Source organism: Neolamprologus brichardi, chromosome 6 (assembly GCF_056152115.1).
Source record: "Neolamprologus brichardi isolate AB-2024 chromosome 6, ASM5615211v1, whole genome shotgun sequence".
Classification (NCBI taxonomy): Eukaryota; Metazoa; Chordata; class Actinopteri; order Cichliformes; family Cichlidae; genus Neolamprologus; species Neolamprologus brichardi.
The window spans coordinates 8,975,656-8,992,761 of NC_142109.1; the positions used below are offsets into that span (position 1 = coordinate 8,975,656).

Genomic DNA, 17,106 nt, shown 5'->3' on the forward strand with positions numbered 1-17,106 from the left:
AAACATAGGGTTTGAACCACAGGTGAGTGGGCTTCAGTGCTCACAGCTCGCTGAATGAATATACTGTAAGAGGCCTAACAAGTTTCTTATGCAGTAGTTTGAGGTACCCACATGACTTATTTGAAATTCACAAGACATGCCACCTTATAGGTTCATAAACGTAAAACACTTTTTAATATAACAAAGTTACATGAATCTAAATAAAAGCTTTTCATTTTTATTTGCAGTTTTGCTGTTCACTCACAGAAAAACTATTTCTCTTACGACCATCAAAGCACACAATTAAAATATTCCCACCACATTCACTCTGTATTTAAAAAAAAACTGCATAAAATCATTAGGAAGGTTCAAAGCATAATTTAAAGGGTTATTATACCCAGAAACGACTCACAACAGACAGAAGACTAAACAAGACAAAGAAAAATGCTCAGCACTTCAAACCATCATCATAATTAAATGTACACAATGAGTTAAATAAGCCCAACTCAGATACACTGGATAGTGCAGCAACAGCTGGTGGTTTTCATCATGTTATTATTGATCTGCATAGAGAACATTTCAGTGATCTAAGAAGATGATTCAGGGCACACACCATTAATCAGAGGATAAAGAAACAAGCCATTCTCCTCTTCTGCTGTTGATATATTGAGCTGTGTAATTGGGAAAGATACCACACAAATCTAAAGGTCTGACACACCATTTCAGACATTCTGACAAATATTTTTTCAACTCTTTGCCTGTCTCTTTCCCTCAGAGTGCCTTGTTTAGCCTGATTGGCAAATCTGCAGCCTCCTTGTAAAGTCTCCTCCACCAGCGTAGACATCAAACCATGGTGCCTGCCATTATGCCACAGCAACTGTGCCCTTTTCATTTGTGTCAAATATGGAGGCGCTAGACAAGGAGCCTTGAACCAGACATCACAGATAAGATTATTCCTTTGATCTCTGCATGTCAGAGCTTGAGAGATCTGACATGCTGTGGGTGTGCAGCGTTAAATAAGCAGTATTTCCGGCTCTGACACAGCACAGTAGAACATGAAGCCCATCTGGTCCACCTGGTCCTCTGACAAGCCGCTCATCAGATTGACGGCTGGTTTAAAGTAACTGTGCAGCGCCCCTTGCTCGAGGTAGCCAATTAGCTCTGTGATACATTGTTGGAATCTTACATCCAAGCTGGTCTCGGACCAGTCGCTCTCGGAGTCGCTAAGGTGCAGGATGAGATTGGCCAGCGGGGTAGCTTTGAGCGGTCGCAGGGCAGGGTTCTGTCTGCACACCGCTTTGAGGATTTTAAGGGTGTGTTTGCGGTAGCCGTTGTCGGCTGCATCAAGCTGAGCCAGACGTTGAGTTTCCCACGGGTAGAGAGAGAGGTGCCAGGCGTTCACCCAAGGAGACGTAAACTCTGGCTGGGCGGTCAGGACCACATCGCCCTCGCTCAACAGAGGCAACATAGAGACAAACAAGGGCTGATAGTCGCTCTCTGCTCCTTCGACTGCATTTCCAGGCCTGCAGCATGACAACAGAGGAGTGTCAGTTCAATGCAAACAGACATTTCTGTAGAGTTTATTATTTTCTTAGTTATACCCATCACTCAGTTTGTTAGTATGTTAGTTGGTTAGATTACTCATAAACTCAGGTTTGAATGAAAATTATACTGAGGGTGAAGCTAGGTCTTTCTTGTATCAAATATAAATATTTATAAATATTTATACCTTTTGAGCGTATATCACAAACTAATCTGGACCAATACATCTTTCTAGATCCAGAGGCTCATTTCATGAATGGTGTGTGTGCTTCGTCATACAATATCAAACTGTATTAAAAAAGTAATGTCAGCAGTGAACTATTAAATACAACATGTTACTGTTTAAAAAACACAATTTTCAACAAATCAGCAGTTAAGCATGGGCACACACCGGATCTCCAATCTCAGGTCAGGTCCTCCAAGTACAGGTCTGACGACACAGTCCAAAGTGCTGCTGATTGACGGCCAGTTCACAGTTTCCATGACAGCCTTAATGAACATGTTCACAACAGCTTCTGCAGACAGATAGCCGCCCACCAAATACCTGCAAGACACAAGTAGAGACCCTTGTTTCATCCATTTAACAGCGTCTCAAAAACCCCCAAATTCTATTAATTTTGCTTCTAAAATGGAAAGTGGAGGCCAATACACTATATTAATATGCTACACATGTGTTTGACTTAATACAGACATAAAAAAAATGTGTGGTGATCACCTGTCCCAGTAGCTGAGTCCTTTGGGAAAATATTCTAGATTGATCCGTCGGACCATCCAGTGCAGAGGATGCGTGAGCAACGTTTCCTCTCCTGGGATGAGACGCCACAGAGAAGACTCCAGCTGTAGAGGCACCAGCAGGCACGCATGGTCTGCACTGACCACCTAAAGACCAGCACATAACAAAACAATTCCAAGATGTTGCTAGACAAAATCAGAGGCACGTTTCCCATCAGTGGGAAATATATTTCTGTTGTCTATACCTGCAAATCATCCAGCAGAGAACCGCCGAGTCTCATATCACCCAGAGGCATGTCTGGGTGACGGCTGTGCAGAAAACCTTGGATCTCAGTGCAGATGTCCAGAGCCACAGACTGAGCCCTCTGCACCTCCTGGGGAGAGAGCGCCGCCCTTGTGTGGTAGTACTGCTGCAGACGCTCCTAAACAATTCATATGATTTAAAATCAGTTTTAATACTCCCTACTTTGTTCTAACACATCTATGTCTATTTATAGTCATCATGCAAGGCAACTCCCAAAGTTTATACTGCAACTCTTGATTTGACCATTTAAAAGCACTGCTAACATTTACTGAAGAAATTATCTTATACTAATTTCTCTGCTTATGTGGATGTTATGCACAATACCTCAGAGCAATGTCATGCTTGTCTGAGTTCTTCTGTATCTTCTGCTTGCCCAGCACACACTGTTTTTTGAATTGGCAGGGCTCTTGGGGCTCTGTCAGCCTAACTAGTGCATAATAAATATGTATCCCCTAAGCACTGCACTTAACAAAACATGCTGGACGCGCATACATAAATGAGCGAACAGCAACGGAGGAACTACAGAGCAGCTGCTGAGACTTCATATTCTCTCTCTTCAAGGGCTCAGAGGTGAAGTGTCAGAGTGTACCTGCAAAGTCAGGGCACACAGCTGGAGCCTCTTGGACTTTGACTCCGGTTTAGTCTGCACGTCCAGCATCTGAGGCTGCTGGCAGAGATCAGCTGAGTGAAAAGAGAACAGCTGTGATATAATTACAGAAGGTGTCACACAGGATACGTTCTGTGTATTTGTGTGCCCACTTTCAGTTGCTCAAATACCTTTCTGCTGTTTGGTTGCCTTGGCGACATGCTTCATCACCACACCCTCTATGCCCTTCCTGATGAGTGTTGGAGAAGCAGAGACCAAACTCAACTCCTCCCAGCTCTCAGCCATCTTCCGCTCCACCTTTTCGTCATCTGCTGCGCGGCCTGCGCGCTCTATCAGCTGAACGAAAACACTCATTGTCACAGACGTGCAGCCATGCGTACACTCCACAAATACAATTACATACACAATCACAACCCACAAGTAAATAAACATTGATAGACAGAACCATCCTCAGGATATGCAGTCCAAAGTGCATGTAAGATTTTTATTTTTTTTAAATGGGTTAGCATAGATGAGGGTGAAAGAATCATAAGAGATTATAATATTTAACACTGACATAAATACAGCAAAGAAAATGGGGAGAGATGCCATAAGGCATGATTTTTAGATCCATGTGTAATAGTGCAAAATTCAGATTTTGCACTATTACTTTTACTTGTTTCATCCCTTTTGCAACACAGTTAAAGTACATTAAGTAAAAGTACTCATTGTGCATAATGATCTTTTTCAGAATCGCATACATTATTCTGATCTGATTATTAGATCAGAATTCAAAATTATTGTTACTGGCAGCTGCAAGAGTGATGTATAAAGGCGAGAAAAGGCAAAAATGATGAACAAATGATGAGGAATCTGTCATTCATCCCTTTAGATACACAATATTTCCATACTCACTGGGCTTGGAAAAGATGTTGTGATGTGGTACTAACAAACTCAAAAAGCACTCACCCGTTTCACTGCCAGTGTAGCAATCCCCAGCAGAGCCGCACCTCCAACTCCCAGAACCAGCCGGGCATTAGACAGCAGAAAGTCAATCACTACAGCGATGCCTTCCTCTCCTCGCCTCCGACTGCTCTGGAAGTTCATCTTCTCCCTTATCGTGGTCAGCCTTTGGAAAAGGAGACGGCATGCATTTGGAAGAGCAGAAGGCAACATAAGATATGACTGACTGTCAGAGGGAAAACAACATTTTGGGGGTTTCTCTTCGTTTAGAAATAATTGTATGCAACAGCACTCTAAAGTGTTGAAGTCTGAATAATTCATGAAAGTGGAATAGTGTGCACAGCAACATTTCTATTTAATATGATGAATAACTTTACACACATTGAGCAGAGTATTCTTCAAAGATGTGTGGACACATTAAAGAAATAAACTGAAGCTTTTATACCTTGAATGAAGGGCTTGGTTCTTAATCTTTCAGCACTCTTTATGTCAATACTTCTACGAGCCACAGAGTATTTCTTAGAATGACAAAACCTGCTCTCATCTTTTTTAAAGCAGCATCACTTCCCAGTTAAAGAACAACTAAACATGTCAGAAAGTGCTGGCAGAAACAGTGTTACATAAACAAACATGGCTATGATTGTTAGTGGGAATCCTGACAGCTCAGTTTTGACATTGGGAGTGTTCAGAACTGTTACTGAAGTAATAGTGATGTAGTTACATGAAGAGAGCTTCACAGACTGGTGTAGCTGACTACACCATTCAGGGCTCTGCTCACTGCTTTAGTATCAGGAACTAAATATGTCTGCAAAGGCTGCCTTGAATATGGTGCAACTAAGGTCATATTTTAGACCTGAAACAGCCACAATAAAGGTTCTGTTTAAAAAAAGGTAAGTTCACAGGATCAATGTCTGACATGCATTCGCCTAACTGGGCTTGATACAACGATATTCCTTTCTTTTTTCTTTCATAGCTAGGTGTTATAGAAAGGCAAGCTAACTTAAAGCAGACTTTCGTGTCATGGTCTTTTTCCACAGGCGTAATCAATCCCATTAATTGCGCTCCTAAGCTCATTACAGTACACCAGCCCTCACTGATGACACCTGGGATTTTCCTGTTGTGACACATCAGTCTGTTGGTAAAACATCCCTCCCACTATGAGGTCTATTATCCAGTGCACTGCAAAACTCCAGTTAAGGAGCTTGTTTAAGCTGATTGTAAGCTTCTACAACTGAACATGACAGTGATGGAAATGTATTTTTAGTTTGTACAAAGCCAAAAGTTTGTTGAGCTTATTGCATTTAGCTCCAGATGCCTGATATCCACAAATAGCTATAAGATATTACTCAAAACCATTTCAAACAACTCTGTGTCCTCACTCCCTGCAAGAGGCACAAGGTCCCAAGACCAAAGCAGCACTCTATTTATAGACCCGGTGCATCCCTGAGTCATTTAGTTACAGCATGTACAGCATGGTGGTGTCACTTTAACTATCATAACAGAGGTCACTGTTCTGTTATCATCAGGTCAATACTTACATCAATATCGTGATTGCTGTCACAATAGTGCTTAATCATACCACCGCATTCAAACTGCTAATTTAAGCGTGAAAAAATATATTATATATATATATAAATAAATAAAACACTATATTACAGACACATTAGCACCACCAGCAGCAGCAGCAGGATATCCTACTAGACTTCAACTGACAGAGGACAGGCAGCGCTCCGTCTTTGCCAACATTCAAAAACAAAAACAAACTCTACATTTAATAGCTGTGAGTGTGTGTGAATGGGAGGTTGTAAAGTTTTATTTTTGCCATTTTCACTTTAAAGCACTGCAAACCTGCACAGATTTTTAGGTTTTTATCTTAAGCACATTGAGCTTACATGCAATGAAACATCTTATATAAATAAACCTGCCATTGCCATTATATATGACACTAACAAAGACATTATACAAATAAAATGCAATTTTCTTCCTTTTCCATCTGTGTGATAGATTACTGACCAAACACTAAACATATCACATGTTAAGTATGGCAAATGTAGAAAGGGCAAAGTTAGACTTCTCCCACAGGATTAAAGGATTTGCAGTTTATCCTGCTGAATGGACTGCCAGTATGTTCACCGTAAGAGTACTGTGGAAAGGTTTCTAATGTTAATTGACTTCATAATAAGAGTAGTAAACTGAAAAGAAAAAATCTTGGTGTGCTGATCTTTTGCCCTTAAAACAAGCCTTCAAGATATTTGGCATCTTGGAGAATTTGCCACAAGTCTTCTGAAGGTTTAATTTCTCTCAGAGTCGACTGTCTTTACATGAATCCAAGATGCTCTGATTCTGCTGCTTGCTAAAGAGAGTTCTTTGCCTGTTTCCATGTGATGTCACGATGCAGAATAGTGCAATGCGTTCTCAGCATTTCACTGACAACGTGTTTGGACCAAATTAGTCAATTTTGCAGAATGTGGCTCCAGACTTTGAGGAACCTTAACCATGCTTAAGGTTTGATTAACCCCCTGTTTAGTCCGTTTCTTTTATCTGTCTCTTGGTGCTTTTGACAAAGAGTGTGGAAAGCAGGTCATGACAGAAGCATATGGTGTTGTTTTAACTTTTCTTACTCCTCTTTAACTCTCCTCTTCAGAAACAACTTTTAGAGTCTGCTAATCACTCACCTAGTTTTATGTGTTTTGTTATCTTGTTTCTGTTTTTACCTCCAAATAATATTATATTATTGCGGTTACTGCTTTAGTCATGCTCTGGGTTATATCCAAACGAACTAATTGCTTGCATAACTGGTCCTTTAACAGCCTCCAAATACATTGGTGAGGCATTTTTTCAAAGGGAGACTTGGAAATTTAAGAGAGGAGACTTCAATTAAGTGCTTCTGTAAAACATCTGGAATTACTCAAACTTTTGAAGGTCTCACTACTAACGAGTTGTGACAGTATTTTAGCGCCGACCTCCCCTCTCATCTCTAGCCTTACAAAAACAGTCGAAAAATATGTCGACGGAAATGAATAACATACTGACAGACAGTAAAGTTACACAGCTGTCCGAATAACAACGCAGACAAAAACAAAGCGTTTCTCATTGTTAGCAGCTAGCCAGCTGGTTAGCCTTGTTAGCAGTCCATTATATAAGTTATCTCTCCACCCTCCTGATAAATATGCTTACCACTCAGTGCGAAGAAAATGTGATATTCAGGTTCAGAACCATTGGAGTTTGACAGAACACGTCTTTTGATGCTTTTTTGGCAAATAAAAAAAAGCCTGTCGACTGTCGTTTGCTGCCATAAATATGCCATAAACAGTAGCTAACAGCTGGTGGCTTCTTCTTCGTCTTTTTTTTTTTAAATTTCGGATATGATAATCATCGTTAAAGGTGCATTAGCGCCCCCTGGTGACACTCTAGCACAACAGACCTTCAATAACTGTCCGGCTCTCTTCTGTACAGTTGTTCTAACTAATCGGGTTATTTCTATACATTTATCTGAATTTCCAAAAATAATGTAATATATATATATATGATTTTAATTAATTTATTTATTTTTAAACTGAAACATTTTATGCATTTTACTTACTGACACAGACCCAAAATTCTTCAGGTACAAAGGCAACCAAAAGATGTATGTCTTCATATGCAGATTATATATAACACATCTAAAAAGGGAAAAAATTAAAGGAACACCTGAATTTTAAAGGACAGCTTTTTTCCTTTTTGTGGTTCTCCCTTTAAGTTAAATCATCACTTAATAATTAACTATTCCAAAGCTATAAGATGAGATTTCAGTGAAGATGAAAGTTCTCTCCTACTCAAAGTGGCTGACAAGAAAGAAGGTTTTTAGACTTTTCAGCAAGCCTTCACTGAAGTTAAATTTCATCAGTTCAACATAGTGTAAAAACATAAACAGCTCATTTGGATCAGATGTTAAATTCTGCAGTAGTTTGTAGAGGAAACTTTAGATGAATACCCTGACTTAGTTCATGAGGTGGAGCTTGTGAGGAAATAATAAAATGAGAGTACTCTAGATTGAAGTTTCCAGAAGAAATTGTACTTCTGATACCACAGAATCAGACCATTAAAAAATGTTCATAACTGCATTTGTTTAGCAGTTTGCAGTGGCTGGAAAGTTTTCAGTAAATTGTAGTGACATATGTTTCAGCTTCTTACTGATATTAGATATAAAATAAGATTTCTCAATAGAAGTGACCAGTGTTGATCTTTTAATCTCAAATTCTGCACTTAAAAAATGTAACAAATACATATTTGTCAGTATGGCAGGCAGAATAAATAGACTCAGGAGAGGCAAATTCAGCTTTATTTCATTTAGCGAGGACCTTTGTCAGTCAAAACAAATGACAACTAAAAACCCATGAAACCATTTTATGCTCCTTCACTGTCCACACAATCATTTCAACTTTAGCCGAGCTACAGAGCCATGAACACCCCACGTCCTGTTTTTAGAAAGCAATTTCTCCTCTGAACCAAGGTTATTTTTGCTCATATGTAACTCCATACTAAGCAGTCATCTAATGAGTACCTCTGCCAAACATGGCTGACTGGAAGCAAGCAACAAATTTATGTTTACACAGCAAACCGCAAGGAAATTGTTTCTGCTCAGACCCAAACTAAACAGGACATAATGGAGGTCATTCTGCTCAAATTAAAGTTCTGACTGACCCCAATTTCACCTTATTTAAAAGAGAAAAATTTAGATCTAGCACGGGACAGCAACAACGTCAGAATGAAACAGGAGTGTAAAACAAGACCTGAGTTTTTCCATTGCTCCTGAAATGGTGCATCACTCCAGCTGACAGACCAGCAAGAGAAGCCATGCGGCCGAGTTGAATCGTAAAACAGAAATCCAGGTTTCACGTCTGCTGCAACTTAAAACTGCAAAATGGAGGCTAAAGTGAACTGAGTGAAGTTACAGGTCAGAAACGTAGGTGCTAAAACTCAAACGCTCCATAAAAGTCCTCCAATCAAACACTATATAAACATATTGTACATTATAACAAGTTAGATTACAGCCCAGGGTTTCCTTTTTACAAGTCCATACTCCTTTCAGCTCTCAAGGTCTGTACATCTTGGTTACAAAAAAACAAAACATGCCAGTTTTAGGTATCTATGAACATACAAACAAAAAGTTTAATTTAACTGAACAGTTTATTAACAGAGCCTAACTGTAGTGAATAACTCCAAGTGCTGTAATAAGTAGCAGAGATGTAAGCTTTGTCTGCCAGAAACAAAAACTAATCCAGACTCAAATCAAAAAGCAACAGTATGATAACTGCCCTCCCTGTGCCAAACTGAAACAAAAGGAGCAAGTTTGAATGAACAAATAATATAATACTGAAATATAATAATCAGCCATAACATTAAAACCACCTGCTCAAAACGGTGCAGGCTGCACTCAGTGCTGCCAAAACAGATTTGACCTATCATGCCATAGGGGTAGGGGTGTCTCTGATGGCTGCCTGTGTGTCCTGCTAAGATGTTTTCCTCATTGCTGTTTGTCCTGCTGTGCTCCAGTGTTTAGCTGGCCAAAGTAACTTTGACATGAACGCCAGGACCCCGGGGATTCAAACGACGCTGTTCTGTAATGAGATCATCGATATGATCACGTTCACCTGTCAGTAGTTTTCATGTTGTGGCTGATGGGCTTACATAAAAAACAAAAAAAGACCAGATATTCATATGTTCACATGTGAAAGGAGTCCTCAGTGGCGCCTCATTTTGACTTTGCGCCCTGAACTCTCCTGCTCTTTGTCGTAGTCTTGGCCGCGTCTCCTGTAGTTCTCTGAGGTGATGCTGTGACGATGACGGGACAGTGAAGGACGTCTGTTCTCTTCTTTATCCATCTCCAGAACCCTCGGCCTGGTGGAGTCACATTTGGGTCATTCATCACAAACCCTTTCATCGCACAGAGTTATCTTACTAACACACCTCACGTTTATTCTTGCAGATTCACCACCTCTGAGCCATGACAAAATATTACAGCTTAGAGTTCTGCTTAAGTGCTGCCCAGTTTTCCAAGTGGGTAGCGAGACCAGAGGCTAGTATCGTCCCTGACCTCAGTGTAAGACACTTTTCTGTCACAGCAACTTAAAAAGCAAGATGTGACACCCTCTATATCTTTTTTTACTTTTGATTTCTTTTCTACATGTTTAAACTTGAACAGACTGTATGATGAATACCACTCACTGGTGTTTACACACATCATCTTGACCCAACATGGGATCACCTACTCTGCTGCGCTTTTTTTTTTTCTTTGGCAGAAATAGGCAAATGCTTTTGTTTGTACACATCACACTTTCCACACATCTAATTATGCTGGCAAAAACAAGCATTGCTTGTACTGTCATGTCAACAAACTTAACCCTACAATATCTTTGGTCAAGGCTTTCTGCCTCATTTATTGGGTTTATTGTGCTGTTTGCCTGAGAATTAATTAGGGCCACTTAAAGAAGTACTCACACTGATGCCAACTGTGCATTTCATAAAAGACTCATTAATAGCCCTAGTTACTGTGACTTGAGGGGCAGACAATCTGCTTGAGACTAGCAGCCTCATTTTCAGGGGGCAGTTGTGAATTTCTAAACACCGGCTTTGTTAGAATGAATTAACGTTACATAAATACTGAGAGTGGCACCACTTGTCCAGACACTTATCAATGCTTCAGTTTAGAGGAGACTGGAATCAGTACCAATTTAATGCCAAACTCTGGTACCCTTTCCTAGCACTCACTGATTGCAGCCTCTATGTTTTCCAATTACATTTTGACCAGTTTCTCATCAGATGAAATACTTGTGCGCTGTTTTTAAAAGCTAGTCTGACTTTTCTCAGTTTAGTTTGTACCATGAAGACCCCTGGTGTGTTAGCACGTGCGGGTGGATACCTGTGAGCAGCATCAGGGTCTGCTTTGCGATGAGAACGTTTGGCTTTCAGGCGACCTGGTTTCTGTGCCAAAGAAGCTCTTAATGAGCTGTCAGAGCCCAGTCGAGGAGCGTCAGGTCTAGTCCTGCCAAAAAGAAGAAGCAGCAGAATAAGAAACAATGGGGTTGAGAGAGAGGTTTAAATTAGGATGGTCAATTTTTCAAAATCACAGTGTGTTGACTCACTTTCTGAGGATGATTACTGCACGCCTTTCTTTTATGTCCTGCGGTCGGATGCAGTGGGTAATGTCATCTGCTGCATAGCCACTGAGAGAGGGGAAAAGAGGCTTTTAGTGACTGCTCTCTGCAGCCCGTGGGAACTACACAAAAACACAAGACATGACAGCAAACACAGCTATACTCACCTGAGCACGGTGACACTTCCTCTTCTCACAGGCAAGACAAACACGGGCTCAGACACCCGAATCGGTTTGAACTGGAAGCGGCAGCCGAAGCAGAGAGCGCTGTCACTGAAGAAGGACACGGACACGATGGGCCGGTCAAAGATGTGCAAAGGATCCACGTGTGACACGATGCAGCCACCTGGCTGATAGTCATTGATGACTGCACTGTTGACAAACCCCTCTGGGATGACTCCGTTTGTCACCAGCCGTTTGATCACCAGCTCGTGCACCCAGCTCGGGATCTCGTCCACTTCTCCTTTGCGGTACAGCCGCTCCTGACCCGGACCACGCTTTTCCAGCTGGGCTCCATACGTGTAGCCCTCCCCGAAGAAGTACTTATTCCGAAGGGGCGCTCTATCCACGGTGTGCTCGCGGTAAAGTCCGGCATCTGCCTGTGCAACCACCTCGTCGATCTTCTTCTCGATGAGGGCGCACTCCTCCGGCGTGAAGATGGTCTTCTGCTGGATGCTGCTCCTCACCCGTCGGGCCTCCTGCTCCCGGAGGTCCGTGCTGTCATCGCTGTGCTCGTACTCGTCGTCATCGGATTCCCGGTGCTTGCGTTTTCGGGGTTTCCCGTTGCTCGTTTCGTCCACGCACTTGTTTTCGTAGTCGTCTCTGTGCGGAGTCATGGATTTGAGCTTCTCCCTCAGGTCGGAGTATCCACTGGCTGCCATATCAGCCAAAACAAGATGACCGGCGTGCTGCGACGAGGGCTGCTAGCTAACAGATAGCACGCATCAGCGCTGCATTTCAACACCAATTTCTCGGGGTCTTGTTAGCGTGAGCGGACTAGACGTCTAACAGATGAATATCACTTGCTTTAAAGGGTCCAGTTACTTTCTCGCAGCGCATAAAGTAGCTAACATTAGCTAAGCTGCTGGGCCACCCCGCGTCTGCATTGAAGTAACGATGTGGTGTGGCAGTTGACAGTCTGGAGATGACCTTACCGGACTCTCTCAGGAAAACAGAGCCGTGGCAAATGCAGCACGCTCGGCCAGCAGAAACGCGAAAAATATTATCTGAGCGGCCTGGCTACCAGCTAGCGAGCAAGCAAGCTAGTAAGTTAGTTAGCTCCACTAGCCTGGCTGGGTCTGTCCGTCGCCGCCTGGAAAAACAGACAAACCACGCAGCAACATTTCACATGTCGCCGTCAAACTCCAGACCTCAGAGCTCCGCAGACGAGTCAGGTTTTAACTCCAATAGCCTGGGAAACGCATTGCTATATGTGCACGAATCTTGACCTCCTCTTAGTTTACACCAGCACAAACCGTCTCCAAGAAAAAGGCTGAAAATAAACTCGTGTAACCTGCCAGAAGTCTGCGCATGCTCGGTGACGATTTGACAGTGTGGGGCGGGGCTAAATCCATTTTGGGAGCCCCGAGGACACATTTTAGTCCGCTGCTGCTAATTCTGTCCCACTTATTTACCTCCACTGAGTCCACACTTTACATCCAGATAGCTCTGTTTTTTTATTTTATTAACTCCGCTGGTTCTCAGTTTATATAGCAGATATACAAATAAAGAAAACTGTACGACTAAAAAAATAGTTTTTAAAGTTTTATGCAAACTTTTTATTTCATTACATATCACGAAGTAGAATAAAACAGTGAATATAATGGAATAAAAACTGTGTTGTTATACAGTAAAAATAACTACTTACCGGCTGCTATAGAGTTTGGAAGCAAGCAGTATTTGGCTTAACTCTCGCACACTGAAACAATGTATATTTTTAATATTATGTGTGTAAACAATGAAGTCAGTAAATACCTGATTAGGAGGAAGGTTGCTGGTTAAATATTCCACTTTTTCCCCAGCAGTGTATAGTTATGCACGTAATATAATAATCACTGAAGAAGTTCACAATTGTTTTTAAAAACCCTGATTTATTGTGATTTATATATAATGTTTCTTGTTTTGATTTTTTTTTTAACAAAATGTGCATTATCAAGGGCTGAATATAACAATAAAGAGTACAGTCAACTGTACTTATAAAAAAATATAAAACATGTAGCCTATCAGTTATAAAACTTTGTGAAGGCACGACACCGGCCCTGCAAAGCCTCCCCACATTTCATTTACAGCTTCTGTACACATAAAACAGTTAAGTGCAATTATTAATGAGTCACACAGATAGAAAAACAAGAAATTCGTCCAGTATTGAGATCCATTCTTGTTCTGCACTCATAGAAAGTGACCTCACATTTGTGTGTGTGAGATACATATAGCAAACACCTTAGGCTGAGAAGAGGTAGGCTATTTATGAAGGTCTCATGTACATTAGCAAGAGCACTCGTGAAAGTTTGTGCGTTACAGCATGGTGATTTCGCTGGGTGGCAGAGTGAGCCTCTTCTCCCTCACCGACATCATGTTTTCCACCTGCATGGCGACGACTCGACACAGTTCCAGGCCCTGAGGATGAAGAAAGAGTGGATCAGAGCCCGAAAACTGACTGGCTAAAGATGATCAAGATTCTTTAGATGTGTGGTTTGCATAATACCTGCTCCAGCTGTAGCTGAATGACACGTTGTGCGTTCATATCCCCAAAGGTGAGGTCTACATAAGGGTAACTGGTCCCAGCAGTGGGTCTCTGGGTGCGGGTGGACTGTATATCCGCCAGGGGGACCAGTGCCATCATCTCCTGCATGACAGAGACTAAACTTTTACAGCTGTCTTCTGAAATTACAGCTCTGCATATGAGCTCATCTTCTCGTCACGATGCGCTGAGTCATAAGCCGACCAAAGGTGTGTGTGTGTGTGCGCGCTCCTTACATGGGTATTTTTGTGGAGGAAGTGGAGACCGTGTTGATTGACAGCAACGATACAGGGAGCGTAAAAGGTGGTGGAGCTGCTGCTGTGGATGTAGAAGAACGAAGAGCCGAACATGGAGAATGCACTGACCAGGCCTGAAAGCGCACAAGAAAAATTTTAGTCAATTTTCAATCTTAGGGTGAAGCAGTTGAGTTTTAGTTTAACACATTACTGTAGACCACCACCCAGGTGTTCCTGCAGCGCTTCTTAATGTCCACAGCAATCTTACCCAGAAACTGTGCTCGGGCCTGGTGCGGGTTCAGTGCCTGTACTTGCTGCATATGCTGTGTCGCCATGGTAACCCACTGCTGGGGTGGCTGCTTTTTGAAGAGAGGTGTGGCGATGTACTCCGATAATTCGTGTCTGCAGGAGAGGGAGAACAGAAACAGAGTATCAGATAAACAGCAGTCTGTTTCACTCTGTGATTTCCCACATTTCTCCAGAAGAGTTTTACAACTCAGTGAGCTGCTCTTCTCCGCTTTAGGCTGTGTGTGTGTCTGTGTGTGTCTGTGTATGGGGGAGGAAGGATCGAGGATAACAGCGGTTAGAGCAAGAAGTCATATAAGAGTTTTTACAGTTGAGAAAGTAGAAAAGCACTCATGCCTTTTAAACACAATAACTGGTGACTGCACCACAGTCTGTGCCTGCATTTACTAAACTGCTGCAAGTCGAGTCAGAATCCTCCACTTAAACATTAACATTACACATTATACAAGATTTTACTCTGTTTTCATTTTTGCAGGGCATTTTATGAGGTCTTTACTCTTCATTTTTCAGCATGACACTAAATTCTCGTTCCTTTATTTCACACCTTAATTGCTGTAATTTCTCACCACTAAAATGAGCATTCATACTACATTATAGATATAAAAGACCACAACAAATTTGGTCATTGTAGGGAGTATTACCAAAGTTTTCGATGGGAACAGAATTTTTTCATTTTAAAGTCTAACCCATCCAGAAATACTGGGGAAAGTGTTCGTTCAACGTTCAAATATCAAGAATAACTTAGTTAACAAGTTATAAGAATTTAAAGGCAAAAACAAAACCGAAGTTAGACAAAAATAAAGAATGTACAGAAACATGCTGACACTGTTTTTACTTCACGAACGACTTCCATCTACAGTCACTGAACACTTTATAAGGTACATCTTATTAATAGCAGGCTGGATCTCTTTTTTCCTTCAGGACTGCCGTCATTGTTTGTGGCAAAGATCCAACAAGTTGCTGGAACCATTCCACAAAGATTTTGGTTCATATTAACATGACAGTATCAAAGAGGTGCTGCACATTTGTCAGCTGCAAATTGAATATGAGAATTTCTCAATCTACCACATCCCAAAGGTGTACAGTGAACTCATTGTTCATGAAACCAGTTTATGATGTTCTGAGCTTTTAGGCATGGTGCGTTATCCTGCTGGAAGCAGCCATCAGAAGATGGGTACACTGTGGCCATAAAGGGATAGACACGATCAGGAACAACATTCAGGTTTGCTGGGATGCTTGTGGCTAAACGTATGGCAAGAAAATAAGGCATTACACCTGCAGGATAAATTGTTGACAGGATGGATCCATACTTGTACAAAGTGTATGCCAAATTCTGAATGTTATAGCAGAAATCAGGTTTTACCAGACCAGATTTTGCAGATAATGTGCAAATTGTGCAAAATTTAGTTTCCTGTTCTTAGCTAACAACAGTGCCACCCAGTGTTGTCATCTGCTGCCTGGAGCTTCTCTGTTTCAAGGTTCAGTGTGCTATGCATTCAGAGATGCTCTTCTGCATGCCTTCTGTGACTTTGTATCAACTCAGAACAGTCTGGCCAATCTGAACCAGAACTGTTGCTCGCAGAATATTTTCTCTACTTTAGACCATTCTCTGAAAACGCTGGAGATCAGCAGATTAGCAGTTTCTGAAATACTGAGTTTAGCTCATCTGGCATGAACAACCACGCCACATTCAGTCATTTAAATTAACTTTCTTCAAGTATGTTTATCTGCCTAAATGCACAGAGTTGGAGCCTATCCATGCCTGCTGCTAATATTTTCTTTTAATTGGGATTTGCTTGACATCAGGATTGTTAAAGTACAATAAGTTTGTGTTTTCAGTACAATGATTATCACTAAAGTAAATTGTTCAGAACAAAGTAAGTATGTAAAATTAAGTAAAATTGAACTCCAGGTTAAATTTAAAGTCCTCTTTGGGGCTCATTAGAATTAAACTATAACCACTGTCTCAGTGCTGCTGTTTCCTCACATGCTGGGAATGAAGATGTTGTCTTTGGCTCGGTGCTGCAAAGCTGCCAGTTTGGAGATCTGGTGAAACTGTTGATCGCTCACTTTTCCATGTGGAAGAACATTCAGCAGACCCTTACAGTAGTCTGGAAGGATCTAAATAATCACAAAAACAGGGTTATGCACACATACATACACACAGGTAAACAGCAGCTACCCAGTATGTGCGGCAAATGTTGTACCTGGTTATAGTGCATGGCCACACAGAGCTCATTGTCAAACTTGAGCGGCTGAGTCCAGACGACTCGCCTGAACCAGAAGCTGTAGCCGGTGTCGACTAACTCGGCCTCTGTCGCCACATCCAGGATGTACTCACGCTTGTTCAAAGGACGCACATTCTGACCTGAACATGCAAATATGCAAAGTTTTTAAACAGTGGACGTGAATATTTTCACACTGGCCACTGCTCGCCCCCCCAAAAAGGAGTTAAAACTATTGATACTCGTGTTCTGAAATGTGCTGTGCAGCCCCATGCTGTGTGACCTGCTGTGCTTTGGAAAAGCGCAGGAGCCAGAGCAGCTGCCAGCTGTTATCATGTGGCGATATTTAATGCTCAGG

General features: G+C 41.7%; 3 protein-coding genes across 3 annotated transcripts in view; all 3 read right to left on the reverse strand.

Annotated features, from left to right (window-relative positions):
- Positions 1-144: 144 nt before the first annotated feature.
- mief2 (mitochondrial elongation factor 2) lies at positions 145-7,437 on the reverse strand. Its single transcript, XM_087841626.1, has 8 exons — positions 7,284-7,437; positions 4,113-4,272; positions 3,335-3,500; positions 3,147-3,238; positions 2,499-2,675; positions 2,237-2,400; positions 1,913-2,065; positions 145-1,502 (listed from the first exon to the last, which is right to left on the reverse strand). Exons 2-8 carry the CDS (start codon positions 4,248-4,250, stop codon positions 992-994), a joined length of 1,401 nt encoding a protein of 466 aa, XP_087697752.1. The 5' UTR covers positions 4,251-4,272; positions 7,284-7,437; the 3' UTR covers positions 145-991.
- Positions 7,438-8,409: 972 nt separating this feature from the next.
- On the reverse strand, positions 8,410-12,767 carry alkbh5 (alkB homolog 5, RNA demethylase). Its single transcript, XM_006796169.3, has 4 exons — positions 11,410-12,767; positions 11,231-11,311; positions 11,008-11,130; positions 8,410-9,986 (listed from the first exon to the last, which is right to left on the reverse strand). The coding sequence occupies exons 1-4, from the start codon at positions 12,120-12,122 to the stop codon at positions 9,830-9,832; spliced, it is 1,074 nt and encodes a 357-aa protein (XP_006796232.1). The 5' UTR covers positions 12,123-12,767; the 3' UTR covers positions 8,410-9,829.
- Positions 12,768-13,113: 346 nt separating this feature from the next.
- LOC102782354 (unconventional myosin-XV) overlaps positions 13,114-17,106 on the reverse strand; it is a 51,009-nt gene continuing 47,016 nt past the window's right edge. The window contains exons 67-72 of the mRNA XM_087842403.1: positions 16,731-16,891; positions 16,511-16,644; positions 14,486-14,619; positions 14,218-14,351; positions 13,946-14,086; positions 13,114-13,857 (exon numbers count right to left, since the gene is read on the reverse strand). Of these exons, the coding sequence (XP_087698529.1) occupies positions 13,756-13,857; positions 13,946-14,086; positions 14,218-14,351; positions 14,486-14,619; positions 16,511-16,644; positions 16,731-16,891 (806 nt within the window). The 3' untranslated portion in view covers positions 13,114-13,755. The remainder of the gene's footprint in view (positions 13,858-13,945; positions 14,087-14,217; positions 14,352-14,485; positions 14,620-16,510; positions 16,645-16,730; positions 16,892-17,106) is intronic.